Source organism: Lupinus angustifolius, chromosome LG17 (genome assembly GCF_001865875.1).
Source record: "Lupinus angustifolius cultivar Tanjil chromosome LG17, LupAngTanjil_v1.0, whole genome shotgun sequence".
In the NCBI taxonomy this organism is placed as follows: Eukaryota; Viridiplantae; Streptophyta; class Magnoliopsida; order Fabales; family Fabaceae; genus Lupinus; species Lupinus angustifolius.
The window spans coordinates 1,135,571-1,150,685 of record NC_032025.1 but is presented as its reverse complement, the minus strand read 5'-3'; the positions used below and the strand labels follow the sequence as shown (position 1 = coordinate 1,150,685).

At 31.1% G+C, this 15,115-nt stretch overlaps 2 protein-coding genes across 3 annotated transcripts; one reads left to right on the top strand and one right to left on the bottom strand.

The window, feature by feature from the left end:
* LOC109331809 (methyltransferase-like protein 23) lies at nt 2,608-4,907 on the top strand. Of its 2 annotated transcripts, none has more exons than XM_019566538.1 (5): nt 2,608-2,951; nt 3,262-3,312; nt 3,761-3,854; nt 3,992-4,019; nt 4,141-4,907. In XM_019566538.1, the coding sequence occupies exons 1-5, from the start codon at nt 2,679-2,681 to the stop codon at nt 4,280-4,282; spliced, it is 588 nt and encodes a 195-aa protein (XP_019422083.1). In that variant the 5' UTR covers nt 2,608-2,678; the 3' UTR covers nt 4,283-4,907. The 2 variants fall into 2 exon arrangements, with proteins under 2 accessions (XP_019422083.1, XP_019422082.1); XM_019566537.1 differs by having other exon boundaries at nt 2,619-2,951; nt 3,935-4,019.
* LOC109331808 (aspartyl protease family protein 1-like) lies at nt 5,980-9,850 on the bottom strand. Its single transcript, XM_019566536.1, has 10 exons — nt 9,445-9,850; nt 8,948-9,083; nt 8,455-8,690; nt 7,902-8,126; nt 7,396-7,531; nt 7,236-7,306; nt 7,059-7,155; nt 6,627-6,684; nt 6,438-6,509; nt 5,980-6,339 (listed from the first exon to the last, which is right to left on the bottom strand). The coding sequence occupies exons 1-10, from the start codon at nt 9,753-9,755 to the stop codon at nt 6,155-6,157; spliced, it is 1,527 nt and encodes a 508-aa protein (XP_019422081.1). The 5' UTR covers nt 9,756-9,850; the 3' UTR covers nt 5,980-6,154.

Here is a 15,115-nt window from a genome sequence, read left to right as displayed (position 1 = left end):
GTCATTGCCCATAGTATGACTGTTATTGTTTTCAACTGAATGTATCAATGCGACGCATGCCACACTTCAGGTATTTTTGTAGGAGTATAATGTATCTGCTAACTCTTTCAACAGGCATTTTTTCCATCCACAAGACTCGAACCCGGGTTCTTGCTTAAGGGGAATCAAGCATATACCACTTGAACCAACGCCCGTTGTTTAATTGAATCCATCTTTCAAAAGCTAACATTTCAAAATAAATAAAGGAAAAACACATTAGAGGGCCGCTTAACTTAATGAACAGCTTCCTTGTCCGAGAAAAACTTATATGAAGATATATATAACATATCACATTTAGAAATAAATGTATTTATGCTGGTTGGTGATATCATTTATAATTGAATTTTAATCAAAATTAAACTTTTAATGTGTTTGCAATATTTATTTAGTTGTCTCCACCTACCTACATCTCCGTACAAGTCTTTCTCCTAATTTATTTATGGCTTAATTTTTTCAAGCAAATGTATCTTTATTTTCAAGTGATATCTCGCTCGTGTTGTTTTTATTTTAATGACAAAAGGGTGGTATAATCTGCATCTAACTTAGTTGAAAGAAGATAGGTATTGTTCAAAAGAGAAAATTTAGCATGGTACACCAATCTCTAATCACATAATCTTGTTGGATATAAAGATTTAGAAAATTTAGCATCATGCACCAATCTCTAATTACATAATCTTGCTGGATATTAATATGGTTTAAAAATTAGGTTTGATTTGATATTTTGTACAATCAAATAATATGATTCGACTTAGTTGGATGAATGTTGAATTTATGAGTAGAAATAGAAGATTCGATTCTAGGTTTTGTTTTATTTTAATTTTTAAACCCCGCAACACTTAAAATTGAATTTCATATATACTATAATTTAAACCAACAAGTTAACATATAGACTCTATAATTTAAAACACAATTCATGTGTGTAATCGCATAACACAAATCAAAACACATTATATTGAGAAACTTGGTAAAAAAACTAATAAATAAAAATAATGGAATAATTCAACAAAACCAAATGATAATAAGGAATATGACATTTCCTTTACTCTTTCATCTTATCTTAAATGAATCAATAATTTTTATTTTATTTTTATGTGTTAGTTCAAGTGATTAGTGAATATTTAACTTAACATAGTCATGGAACCTTATATTAAATTGAGCCACATTTTTTTCAAATTGGTCTAACCCCACTTGCTTCGCTATTTAAATTGAAATTGTTTACGGATCAACATGAAGAGGAACACATCTTCTATTCACATATTGTGACGAAAGATATAGGTCAAATATTCAGAAGTAAGATAAAAGAAAACGACTATACCACTTGAACCAACGCCCGTTGTTTAATTGAATCCATCTTTCAAAAGCTAACATTTCAAAATAAATAAAGGAAAAACACATTAGAGGGCCGCTTAACTTAATGAACAGCTTCCTTGTCCGAGAAAAACTTATATGAAGATATATATAACATATCACATTTAGAAATAAATGTATTTATGCTGGTTGGTGATATCATTTATAATTGAATTTTAATCAAAATTAAACTTTTAATGTGTTTGCAATATTTATTTAGTTGTCTCCACCTACCTACATCTCCGTACAAGTCTTTCTCCTAATTTATTTATGGCTTAATTTTTTCAAGCAAATGTATCTTTATTTTCAAGTGATATCTCGCTCGTGTTGTTTTTATTTTAATGACAAAAGGGTGGTATAATCTGCATCTAACTTAGTTGAAAGAAGATAGGTATTGTTCAAAAGAGAAAATTTAGCATGGTACACCAATCTCTAATCACATAATCTTGTTGGATATAAAGATTTAGAAAATTTAGCATCATGCACCAATCTCTAATTACATAATCTTGCTGGATATTAATATGGTTTAAAAATTAGGTTTGATTTGATATTTTGTACAATCAAATAATATGATTCGACTTAGTTGGATGAATGTTGAATTTATGAGTAGAAATAGAAGATTCGATTCTAGGTTTTGTTTTATTTTAATTTTTAAACCCCGCAACACTTAAAATTGAATTTCATATATACTATAATTTAAACCAACAAGTTAACATATAGACTCTATAATTTAAAACACAATTCATGTGTGTAATCGCATAACACAAATCAAAACACATTATATTGAGAAACTTGGTAAAAAAACTAATAAATAAAAATAATGGAATAATTCAACAAAACCAAATGATAATAAGGAATATGACATTTCCTTTACTCTTTCATCTTATCTTAAATGAATCAATAATTTTTATTTTATTTTTATGTGTTAGTTCAAGTGATTAGTGAATATTTAACTTAACATAGTCATGGAACCTTATATTAAATTGAGCCACATTTTTTTCAAATTGGTCTAACCCCACTTGCTTCGCTATTTAAATTGAAATTGTTTACGGATCAACATGAAGAGGAACACATCTTCTATTCACATATTGTGACGAAAGATATAGGTCAAATATTCAGAAGTAAGATAAAAGAAAACGACTAAATAAATAAAATGAAAATAAAGCTCAAGAATTGGCAAAATGCTTCTTTAGTGGGCTAGACTCTCTCAATGCCCCAATATTCATCGTCTCCATAAGATTTTCAAATAATAATGTTTTTTCAATCTGGATTTCGAAGAATCTCATGAGACTATGACCACAATTTCTCGTCACTGTTTCGGCGATGACGATTCTGAATCTGAAAGTTCAAGCTTCTGCATCTCCATCATTGAGAATATGAAAGAAGAGTATGGACTATTCGTGTGGCCTTGTAGTGTAATTCTTGCCGAGTATGTTTGGCAACATAAGCAACGATTTCATGGATCCACTGTTCTTGAGCTTGGTGCTGGAACTTCTTTGCCTGGTTTAGTTGCTGCTAAACTTGGTGCTCGTGTCACTCTTACCGATGACTCCCAAAGGTTACAGGTACTATTACACTACTATTGTGAACCACAAAGGAAAGTCCCGATACACGAGACTTCCACCTAATAAGTTAAGTCGGGAAGGTAGATGTAAGCAGTCTTATTTTTATAGTTGTGGATACACTGTCTCTAACCATCTTGTTTTTATTTGTTAATAAAGGGTTCAAATTATTAACTAAGTTCTTTGAATTAGTATGATATTATATTGGTTTTCATTAGAATTATCATAATTGATTGTTATAATTAGATCATAATGGTTGTGTCTTGAAACTTCTAGTTCTGTTAGATGATGACTTATTGTTTTGGACTTGCAGGTGCTTGACAACATGAGAAAAGTGTGTGACCTGAATAAACTTAACTGCAATGTAAGCTATAGCTATAATGGCTATTTTCAGATTTTACTCTTTTACAAAGCATGTGTTAAACATGTGCTTCTTATTTTACAATTTTTTTGGGTACTACCAAGGTTATCTCCTCACCTTTTTTGGTAAGGAACTATTCCTTTTGGGTTCGTGGTTGCTCCTCCTAACAAGTGTCGCTTCCAGGAATCGAACTCTCGACCTTGGGGATCCAGTTGGGTCTTATACCACTAGACCAACACCTTGTTGGTTCTTATTTTACAATTGAATGTGTTAAGGATGTCTTAGTAGATTGTTACAGTTATATATAGTGTTACCATGTACTGCATGGATTTTCTAATGGTGGTGATTAAGCACAACAACAACAAAAATCCTCTGCTTATACCGACACATGATGTTGAAATTTTACTATCATTTGTTGCTGATGTCTGAATACATTGCTTTTTATTTGTAGGTGCAAGGACTTACGTGGGGAGTTTGGGATTCATCTATATTCAATTTACATCCAACAATTATTCTCGGGGCTGATGTGTTGTATGACTCCAATGGTGAGAAAATACGCAGTGTTAGTTATTTGTCACCTTCCTCTATGGGTTGAACTAATTAACTTTTTCTTTATATTAAGTAGCCTTTGATAACCTCTTTGCTACTGTGACATTCCTTCTCCGAAAAGATCCTGGGTCAGTTTTTATAACCTCATACCATAATCGCAGGTACTTTTCATTCTATGAGATTTTCAGAATTTTAAAGGCAATTTTGTTCAATAGCTCTATAGCCTGCATCTAATATTTTTTATCCATAACTTTTTAAACTTAGTAACATAATCATTTGCAGTGGGCATCACCTTATTGAGTTCTTGATGGGAAAATGGGGCTTAAAGTGTCTCAAGCTTCTTGATGGATTTTCTTTCCTGCCATCTGAGAAGGCTTCACTGATAAGTGGTAACATTCAATTGGCAGAGATTGCTGTTATCTGAATGAAGAGATATTACTTGTGATAGATCAAAATCTCGATAAACGCGGAATCTTTTTTGGTGATGCCGCTGCTGTTATGAATGTTCTTTTTGCTTTCAGGAAATTCCATGTCATGTCTGAATGGTCAAAGTAAAGCAATAGCTGATTAAGACTCGATCGTCCTGCTGGAATTCATCCTACAAATGGATATAACCCCTTTCAGTGATATATTAGATGAAGAAAAATCGGGTTTCGTTTTAGTTTGTTGTTGCTTAATTTTAAGTTTGGCTATAACATGGCAGCATCTATCAACCTTTGTGCATGGGGTATCAGGATGGCACTCTTTGAGGAATTCTGTACTGTGTTTTATTGTTCTAATTAAAAGGCTTTTAAGTTACAATTCGACATGAATACATGATGTGATTTATCCTTGAGAATCCTTAGATATTTTACTATACCATATTTGAAAATATTTGTACGTGATGATATTTACATTGCTGTAAAATGGCTAAAGGCTAAAAGCTGACTGATTATTTTGAGTTGACAATTTAAGACATTCTTCTTTAAAAAAAAAAATTGCTTTATTCTCCTCCACAACATATCTTCCTTCAAACTATGTTCGCAACCAGCAATATTTTTGGGAGAAAACAGAGAGGAGGAAATGAATGCTCAAACATGTAGCATGCTTTGAAGTATATTTTGTACTACTAGTGTTCTGTGAGGCTAGGTTTGTGACAAGATTGAGCCCTTACAATAGCAAAGAAATCATGTCCAAGATATGGGACAAATATAATATTGGCATTCTTCTAATCTTCTTTGCTGTTGAAAATCATAGACTCTGGTAGTTACATTTGTCGAGCATGTTCTTGACTAGATGAGTTGTGCATACAATGGATTTAATGAAGAGCCTGACATCATGTTTAGCATCACAGTTGTGGATTCTTTTCCGGAGGGATGAGCACTGAGAGAAATCTGAAGTATGGCTTACTTCAAATGTGTCAAAAGGCATATTACACTGAAATTCATTCAGATATATTGGAATCAACAAAAATGGTCAAGTTTTGGCAATTTTGAAGAATAGCTATCCTGACAGAGCTACCAGGTCTTCCATTGACAAAACTCTGTTGCAGGTTTGTTATATGTTGAAGGTTGGTGCTAGTAATTGCAAGGTTTCACGAATCCAAGATATTTTTGCATCCTTTCTTCCTTTAGGAACCTCCCATCTAGGTCCTCCGGACTTTAAAATAGTACTTAGATATGCTATCAGTCAAAACATGTTACCATCGCTAACGGTTGTTTATTACCTGTATGATGAGAAGTTTGGTACAGAGCATTGTTTTGTTACAATAACAACTGCATCTCTTGCTGCTAGAGTAAGGATATCAGAACAAGAGATCATACGGGACATGAAGCTTTTACTGACTTCTTCGCAACATCAATGACAGAATCCTTGCAAAGGTATATATGTGGTCCATCTTCTACTGATGAAGCTTCCACTGCATAAAGGCCCATTCCTGACTTCAAGGAGCAAAGCAAGTTGTGGAGATGTGAAAGGGCTGGGATGCAACAGGGTGTGCTTGAAGAAGGAACATAGGTGAGGATGCTTTAACTATCCTAAGCCTGATTCAATTTATACATTTAAATCCACATAATTTAGAAAGTTTAGCATATGTTGAAATGTGATACAATTGTGTTATACAATGTATATATATATATACACACACACCATAAAAGTACAATGTAAGAATGGCAATATGTGGTTTACATATACAATGATATACTGTTACATCATGTCCAAACTCACTATCAATCTAATGCTATTAAAACCCGAATGAATGGGTAGTAATAATGCCTCTATCATGTGTGGTAACAAAACCTATTAATTTAGGGTATGCTTAAAGAATGGCTAAAATCAGAAAAGAAGCCATCATAAACACAGAAGCAGGTTTTATCTGAAATGAGTGATTAGGTGGATCATTTGATGGGTTTGATGTTGCTTCAGGATTCACAGCCAGAGCAGGAGAAACAGCAGGAGAGTGTGATCGGTTAATAGGTAAATTGGAGAGTTCATCATCATAACCTGAGAATACAATATCCCATTGTTTAACAACAATAGTTAATGGAGAAGTAAAGTGAAAGATGCTAAGGTATGACCCAATATAAGTGAATTTTACTCACAATTAGATTCCTTCCAACCTAGAAACATGTTCTCACGGTCAAAGGTTACACGGTAACCTGTCATGAAGTTTTCTGCAGGAAAATATATTATATGTATCAATGCTTCAACAAGAAATATCAGAACAAAAAATGCTTCAGCAGTAACTTAATAGAAGTTGTTTTAATGCTTTCTTAAATTAGAATACTTACGTCCAATGATATTCACATCATCACTATTCATGATGGCTAAACAGAGTAAACCAGCATCCTGGATATCACAACAAAGAAATTCTTATATGCTCACTAAGTTAGAGAAATATCTTATTATATACTATTGAATTCTTGTCACACATGCCATAACATTAAAAATATAGTTAAAAAGAAAGAAAATATTGTGTAACAAAGCTATATAACACTAATTCAACATAATTAGAAAATTGTTTTTTGCTAATCATTACCATCTTAAGTCTTATTGGAAATAAGGCTCTTAATCTATTAAATACGTGACTATTTTTAGGATACTTTGGATTTTTATCAGGTAACAGTTAGGAAAACCTTTTTGTTGCTGAGAATTTCATTAACATAACTACACAAGCATTTATGAGGTATGATGAAACTTGAAGTTTAATGTGAAGCTCTTACCTCACCAGTAACTGTTACTATTGGGTCGATGACAAAATAATTGTCTCCACTTTTCATAGTCAAATTCAAAGTGGGAACTTCAATCTTTTGGTTTGGACTGCAAGTAAGGTAAAATCAGTGCCTGATGGTTTAAAAACAAAAGGAAAAGGTTGATGGATTATATCATGCTATAATAACCTTATGTCATAACAGTACTCAAAGGGAAGATCAGAAGATGAATTCCTCTTCAGTTTAATAAGTGAATCAAACTGTAAAAATAAGGTGGAGAAGAATTAAGAACTCATGTGACATTAAACTCTAGGCACCATCTTAATAAACTATAATGTACATTACTTACACTTTGAGTAATTTGTATATATGGAGGGTCCTTTAGGCTTGTAAATGAGGTGCCAGAGTCAAAAATTGCATGGAACTCAATATCAGCAACATTTCCTCCCACAATAAGTTGTGTAATGCTGATGTTGTATGTTGGACTGCAATCAAATTCCCAAGTTAAAATAATTTCTGATTTCAAAAGTTATTTTCACAAGTTCGGATTACATGTCCCAAAAAATTTCTGTCTCCATGTCCAAGCCAATCACATTACAACAAGTAATAAAAAAAAATGTTTTCTGTTTTTATGATTTTTTTTATTAACTAATTGACATTTTTTTGATAGGATTGGTACACAATGGAACACCAAATCTTGAAACAGGTGATCTCCATTCCTTTCAAAGTTTCTTTAATTGGGAGTTTGATACACTTGAAAGACTCTTTTTTTGTTGTGTTTCAACTTTCAATGCATGGCAAGTTTTTTATGGACAAAAAGGAAAGGATGAAAGATAAGTAGATAAAATCACTTACTCTGATGCCATGAGGTTGAATGGTGTTTTTCCTTGGTCCAAGCTGCCATTATCCCCAAAAGTAATTCTTCCATAACCATCAGATCCAAAACACATTGAAAAAATATTTGAAGTAAGACCCTGATTAGCTAAGATACTTGGAACAGATACATTTCTCATCCCAAGTCCAAGTAAACCATTTGGTGCTGCCCCATCCAAAAATGCACCAGTCTGATTTTGGCCACAACTGCCACAGATTCAACATCAAATACCATAATAATATGTTCATGTTGTTAACATCAATAAAAGCCAAATAAATAAATGAAAAACTGTTGATTATGCAGAGCAGTTTCAAAGAACAAGAATCAAACAGTGAGATCAGCATAGAAACCTACTATATTCTTGTCACAAACAATAGTTTTTCATGTATATCTATTGTAGGACAACATTTGATGTTGCTTTTTTTATATATTTTTTAAATACATATATTTTCATGTAAGTTTTATCTGTGAACAACATTACCCTTTATATAATAAATCTAATAAAGTATAGCAGCAAAATGCTGAGAATTTTACCCAAATGTAATTGGTGTGTTAGAATCTTTTGCTTGATCATCATCAGTAATTAAGTGCAACACATCCTCTACCAAGAATCCAGTAGTTGAAGTACCATTGGATAGATAGTTAACTTGATATGGACATGTGTCAGAAGATGAAGGGCATTGACTCTGTTCCTCACATAAGCTGTTACCACACAGAACATTTTGGCCTGTGGATGATCCTTTCAGGTCATAAATATTAAAAGGAATTACCTGTCATATATAAGTATTAAATAAAATGTCATTTGATACAAATTTCTAATAGAGTTTAGAATCGATCAACTATAAAAAAAATTTACACTGTCGACACATCATCCACTATTTGATTTGTATTACTTTTGTTTGAGAGTATATGAATCTAATTAACCAAGGCTAAATATCAATATATCCTTCTAAAGTAATAAGGATTGAGATTGAGATTCATATATAGTATTCAGTATTCAATCTTAACTAAATAAAGGTCAATGTACCTCTCCATTTGATGCCTTCAAACCCTTCACACAACTAGTACAATTGCAGGGTAACCAGAACAAGTTACTACCAGTATCCAATGCCACAAGAAATGATAAAGCTGGTGTTCCAACAGAAACATTGGCAAAATGCAAACTGATAAACAAATAAGGATAAATTATTGATACATACACATTATCATATAGAAGGTTTAACAAAAGTCATTGCATAATTTTCTAAACTGAAGATATCACTTTTTGCCTACACCACTTTTCATATCAACTTTATAACCAATGATTACAAAAAATTAATGTGAGAATATCATTAATTTTCCAATATGGTTTTGTAATGGATCACATGAATATTCCAATTTTCCTTCTGATTCCCTTCATGCACTTTCTCATGTACCAAACCATATATACACATCATGTTCTCTTACAAAATTGTTATAAAAAACAATGACACATAAAAGAGACTATGATTAGATTAAGGTGGAAATAGACAAAGTGGTTCTTACAATCCAAAATTAGCAATCTCATAAGTGCTGTTGCCGGCTGCAAAAGTCAGAGGTGTCTGGTGATCACCGGCGAGTCTCCGGCCTCGGAATATACGGTCTCTATGTGCCATAGCAACATAGTATTCACTAGTCCCCTTCTGAGGTAGCATATCAATTTCCATAATACCCTTAACTGGATCAGAGAACCTGTGGTGTATGTCAAACCCAAATGAATTCAAACCATTGCAGCTTTGTGAAGCTAAACTCACCAACAACAACAACAACAAAAGTGATATACACATGTAACTACTGTGGCTAAAGGGCCAAGCCATGAGTTGAAGCTATAGCTATGTAATATGAGAGATTATATGAAAAAATATGTGGCTCAAGTTGAAGCTAACTAAGAAGCGTGTGAGAATGTTGTATGTTTTGTGTTATGTGATATGAAGAAAATTGAAGAATAGAGAAAGAAGGAAGATTCAACAGAGCGTGATGTTTGGTTTAGTAATTCAGCTAAAGTCCAACTCTTCTATTCATACATATCTCATCACATAGTAATAGGTACTTTCCCACTCTATGGTACTAAACTAATGCTCCTAACATACATCATTCACCATAATTTATTCATAGGTACTATTTACGAATTGAGTTTTAGTTGAGAGGAAAAGAAAATTATGAAATACACAAGTTTTATATTTTCTTCTATTCAAAATCTAACTCGTAAACAGATCCGAACATAATTTCTCAATCTCCAATTAACATGCTACAAATTTTATTTATTTGTAAGTAATTGATATAAGGCTTATTGAATTTTGAGACATTTGACATTAAGATGATGTGGCCACTGTTGACCCTAAGTTTTTTCTATAAAAAAAAGGTGGATCCCACTTTGACTATTCAATTTGTGCATGAGTATTATTTGGACTGCTTTTCATTGTTTCTAGTTTATTTATATATTTAGTAGATTAAGTTTGTTGAATGAAGAACATTTGGCATGTGAGAGAGTCTATTTTTAGTTGGGAAACCAACTACACCCTGTTTTATCTTTCCAAACTTATACTCTGTTTTTTTGTTTCCCACATGTATTCTCGCACCGGAGACAATCTTATTCAAATCGGGAACATCCACATGTACGTGAGGCTAACTCTTCCGGCGGACATTTATACATTTATCCATACATGACTATTATCATTCATGAATTGAAAAAATTGCTATTATTGATATACTACTTTTTAGTTTATTTTTCTATCTTCAATAAGTGTCTTCTTGTTTGTAGTTTGAATTTTGGTTATATATCAAATTGTTTAACACTCCTGTCTGCTCAATGATTAGAATTATTACTATTATTACTTTTCAGTGTTGATGTTACAATTGTATTTAAAGACAATATTTTTGTTGCTATTTTTATAGGCGAATAACTTTTTTTTGACCTTTTCTTTTTAAGGGAGTGGGAAAGAGAAATCATTCTCTATCAATTGTTTATGACTTTCTCTTTTTCTTTCATCATTTTTCTTTGGTTTACATTACATGATGAAGCTTCCACGAGATATTTTATTCATAGTAACCTCTAAACATTAGATTTAATATTTATACATTTTTAGAGTAAAATAAAGTTGTTTATGATTCATGTATATTTTATTTAAGTTTTAGTGACAATTAATAACTCATGAATTGTGCAAGATACATCATCATCATGAAAAATATAAGTAAAGGAAGGTATAACATGTTTGTCCTACTTACTTTAGGTAATAATAGAACGAAATATAAATAAGATAATTTAAATTGTATTTTCTTAAAAAATAAAATACAATAGTATATTGAGTGGTATAATACTAGACAAGTAATGTTTTCTTATTAACAAGTTAGGTGATGACTACTACCAATACTTAAACAATCTTTTAAGTTTTGCTTAACACTTTGAAATTTATAGATGAGTGTAATATTGATGCACTGACAGTGTAAAGAATTATGCATAATTAGTGCATCATTCATCCTTCATTTGTATTACTTTTTGTAAAAAGTTAAACATAATTGAAAATGAATGATAGATAATGGCGTGACACTGTAAAAAACTCTTATACTGTTGGTATATACATCTTTTTCTCTTTCTAGATATGACATTATCACCAAACAAACTTTTGTCGATTTTAAGCATTTCAATTATGTTGCACTATTCACATATATGATTATGAGCATAGTGATAATAGAAGATTTATTTATTTTTAGTTTAATTTGGATTCGTTGAAGGTCACCTAATTAGCACCTAACAAATATAGAATAGAGCCACTACGTCACTAGAGTCAAATTTAAGTTGCAAGTATGTTCACACATTAAAATTGAAGTTGGTGCTTAAATAGACTTGGTCTCTGCAAATTTGACGAATAATACGGTGGGTTTCTTTTTTGTAAAATGAAAATTATAAAAATACAATTATTGTTACATCTATTATAACTAAAATATGAGGGTTAATTTTATTCAAAAGTCTTGATATATAATGTTAACTTATTCCAACTAAAAAACTTATTCATATAGGTTAGCAAAACCCATATTAAAAATATAGATATAAAAATGTCATTTTAACATAACCCATTTCCTCCGTAATCAGTATTTTCTTGTGAATTTAACAGAAATAGATTTTATTGTTTTATTTTTTGTGAATCGTAATGGGGTATTTAAAAGCAACTAAATTTGAGGGTGTAGAATATATCAGACTTAGCTAGAGCTATTACGATCTTATGTAAAAATAGGTGAAGCATAGTCTCTATCTAACTGTAAAAATCAAGCATAAAAGTTAAGAGCTTAATATTAATATTTAACAACATTAATAATTTAATATCCATGTATGCTTTATTTTTGTGTGTGGATACACATTTCCTTTCTTTGAAAGTAAGCAGAATTCCAAGCATTTTGGATGTGAATGGATTTGGGCCTATATTGGGTGAAAATAGGAATATTATTCACAATAGTTTAGAGGTAGCTAGCATTTAATGGGTTACTTGAGGAGAGCCCCATTGAGAATCGAATTATAGGATTAAATTTTGGATGAAAAAGAAAGAGAAAAAAAGATTCTGAATCATGAAATATAATTATGAGAAGATTCTTGAGGCTTCACTTTATATATATATATGTTTTATATGAAACATTTAAACCAATCCTAGATATGTTTTATATATATGGGTATCCACATGATGTTATTTACTACTAATGTCTATTGAATGTGATTGTGTATGTGAACATTGAAACATCAAAAAGCTTCATTCTAGTTGGAATTAAGGTCACTACTACCAAGTTGGAATTTCCAAACATAATGAAGCTTTTGCACAAATAATTAAACAGATCTAATACACATAAACTTGTTAATTGCTCACTTGCAAAGGAAAGAGTAATATATTGCTAATGAATAATTTATATCTAGCTACTTGTTACTTGACTCTAGCATGATTGTTACAAAACTTCAATTCACATACCAATATTGTTGGACTCGGGAGCCTCCAACCCACCGGGAAGTTCCATTGTTGTCGAGTATGGGAAGAATGGAGAGCCACAAGTAACACACCACATCTTGAACCAAGATTTTAAGGCATTAGTTTTATGAGTTTTTCCTATTTATAAATTATTTCACTCATCCTCGTATATATAATATATGACTTCACACTTAAATAAACCCAACAATAATATCTTTTCAGCCTGGTGAACCATTGCTTGCTGATAAGATAAGATTCTGAGCCATTTAGCACTCTGAATATCTCTTCTGAAAAAGATACCAAATGTATAGCAATGTCATATCCTCATAAAACTTTAGTTTAAAGATAATCATAAAATTAAGTAAAATATTGAAAGAAAGAGAATATGCATTCATTGTCTTGAAATATAAAAAGCATACAAACATTTTTTACTTACTATTAAGAGCATCTTCAGGTTAAAAGTTAAAATATATATCATTTTCCCCTCATAGTAAGATACAACAAGAGTTAAAATCTAGGCATAGTTGGTATAAATTTTTTTACACTGTTAATACATCATTCATTATTAATTTATATTACTTTTGTTTGAAAGTCAATGATAATTAACATATGAATGATGGATGATTTAAAACACTTACACTAATAATATATACATGTTAAAACCTTTCAAAATACTAAACAGCCTCTCATTTTTAAAAGGTAACCGTGTAAATTTTCCTTTCTCTAACTGTTTTAACCACTCTTTTAAATATTTACTATTTATTTTGTGTATAGGAAATGTTATATTAATTGAAGATTCAAGTATAGAAATTGGTATTGAAAAATGGTAGGAGTAGAGTTTAATACTATAGGAGAATGTTAATATTTAGAACACTTTCCAACACAAACTTTTATTTGTCTATATTTGCACAAGTAATTGCTTGAAATTTGAAAATTTGGCATGGTTAAGAAATGAGCAGCCCCCACCATTGGACACTGGGTGTGAATTTCAATGGTTATATTAATAGCATTCAACCCCTTATAGGTACATAGCCAAGTTATACCTTCATCTCATTTAAAAAGCATTAATAATATGTCAGGAACTTAATGCTCCAATGCAACAAGCATTAATAATACATGCTCTCAACCTTATACCATATACTATGAGTTGTGATTAGTTAGAAAAATACTTAACAATTAAGTTTTTAATTTAAATATTTTTTTAAACTAATCGTAACTTATAGCACATAAAGTGACATACGTGTAACAATAGGAATGAGATCATATGTCTCAATTTTTCATGTCTCATAGTATCTCATTCCAATTGGAAGTTGTCATCTATTTAAAAATAAAAATCATAAAAACATAAATTAACTTTTTTATATTATTTTGTAGGATTTGATTGATTTTGTACATGTGAACAACATTTTTTAAGAATAGAGGATTCTCTTTCGGGACAACAGATGTACACCCGAGCCGAAGGTCACCCTATGCTTGAGTGTTCAAATGATAGCCTATAACCTAGCTAGTAGAAGGAGAAATGTTTGATAAGATTAGCTAAAAAATGTAAAATGAAATATCTCAAATAACTTATCAAATATAAGGTAGTAACTTATTAAACTAAGTCCCCTTGTTAAACACAAACAACTAATTTTTTTTATCAAATACACTAACTTATAAAATACCTGATGACTTTATGAAACATAAAATATTTGCTTGATGGAAAATTAAAACCGAAAAATATGGTTTTGGTTGGTATGGAAGGACAGCTAGAACGAACAATGTACTTTTGTTTCAGGGAGGATTTGTAAGTTCCTCATAAAGTGCTCATGAAACTTTAACCAACACGAGAATAAAGATCCTATGTCACATACCAATCACATTACGATAAGTAATCAAAAGAAATTGTTATCTATTTTTATGATTTTCTTTTTTTCTTAACTTGTTGGTATTTTTTGATCGGATTGATATATAATGGAACATCAAATATTGGCACAGGTGATCATCTTCCTTCCGAGTGCATGTGAAGATTATGACGTTAATATATCCATTTCTGGCAAAAAGGAAGTTAAATGTGACTGAGCTATGAGAATTTTAGACCCAAATGTTTTGGCGATTTGTGAGCCATGGATATGTAAAGTTATGTATTAAGCTCCACCCCTTAACTCTTTTTTTATGTCCATGGTTTGGTTTAGTTTTGCATGTACCAACTACAATGTAGTAAATTTGAATATAAATAGAAGCATTGA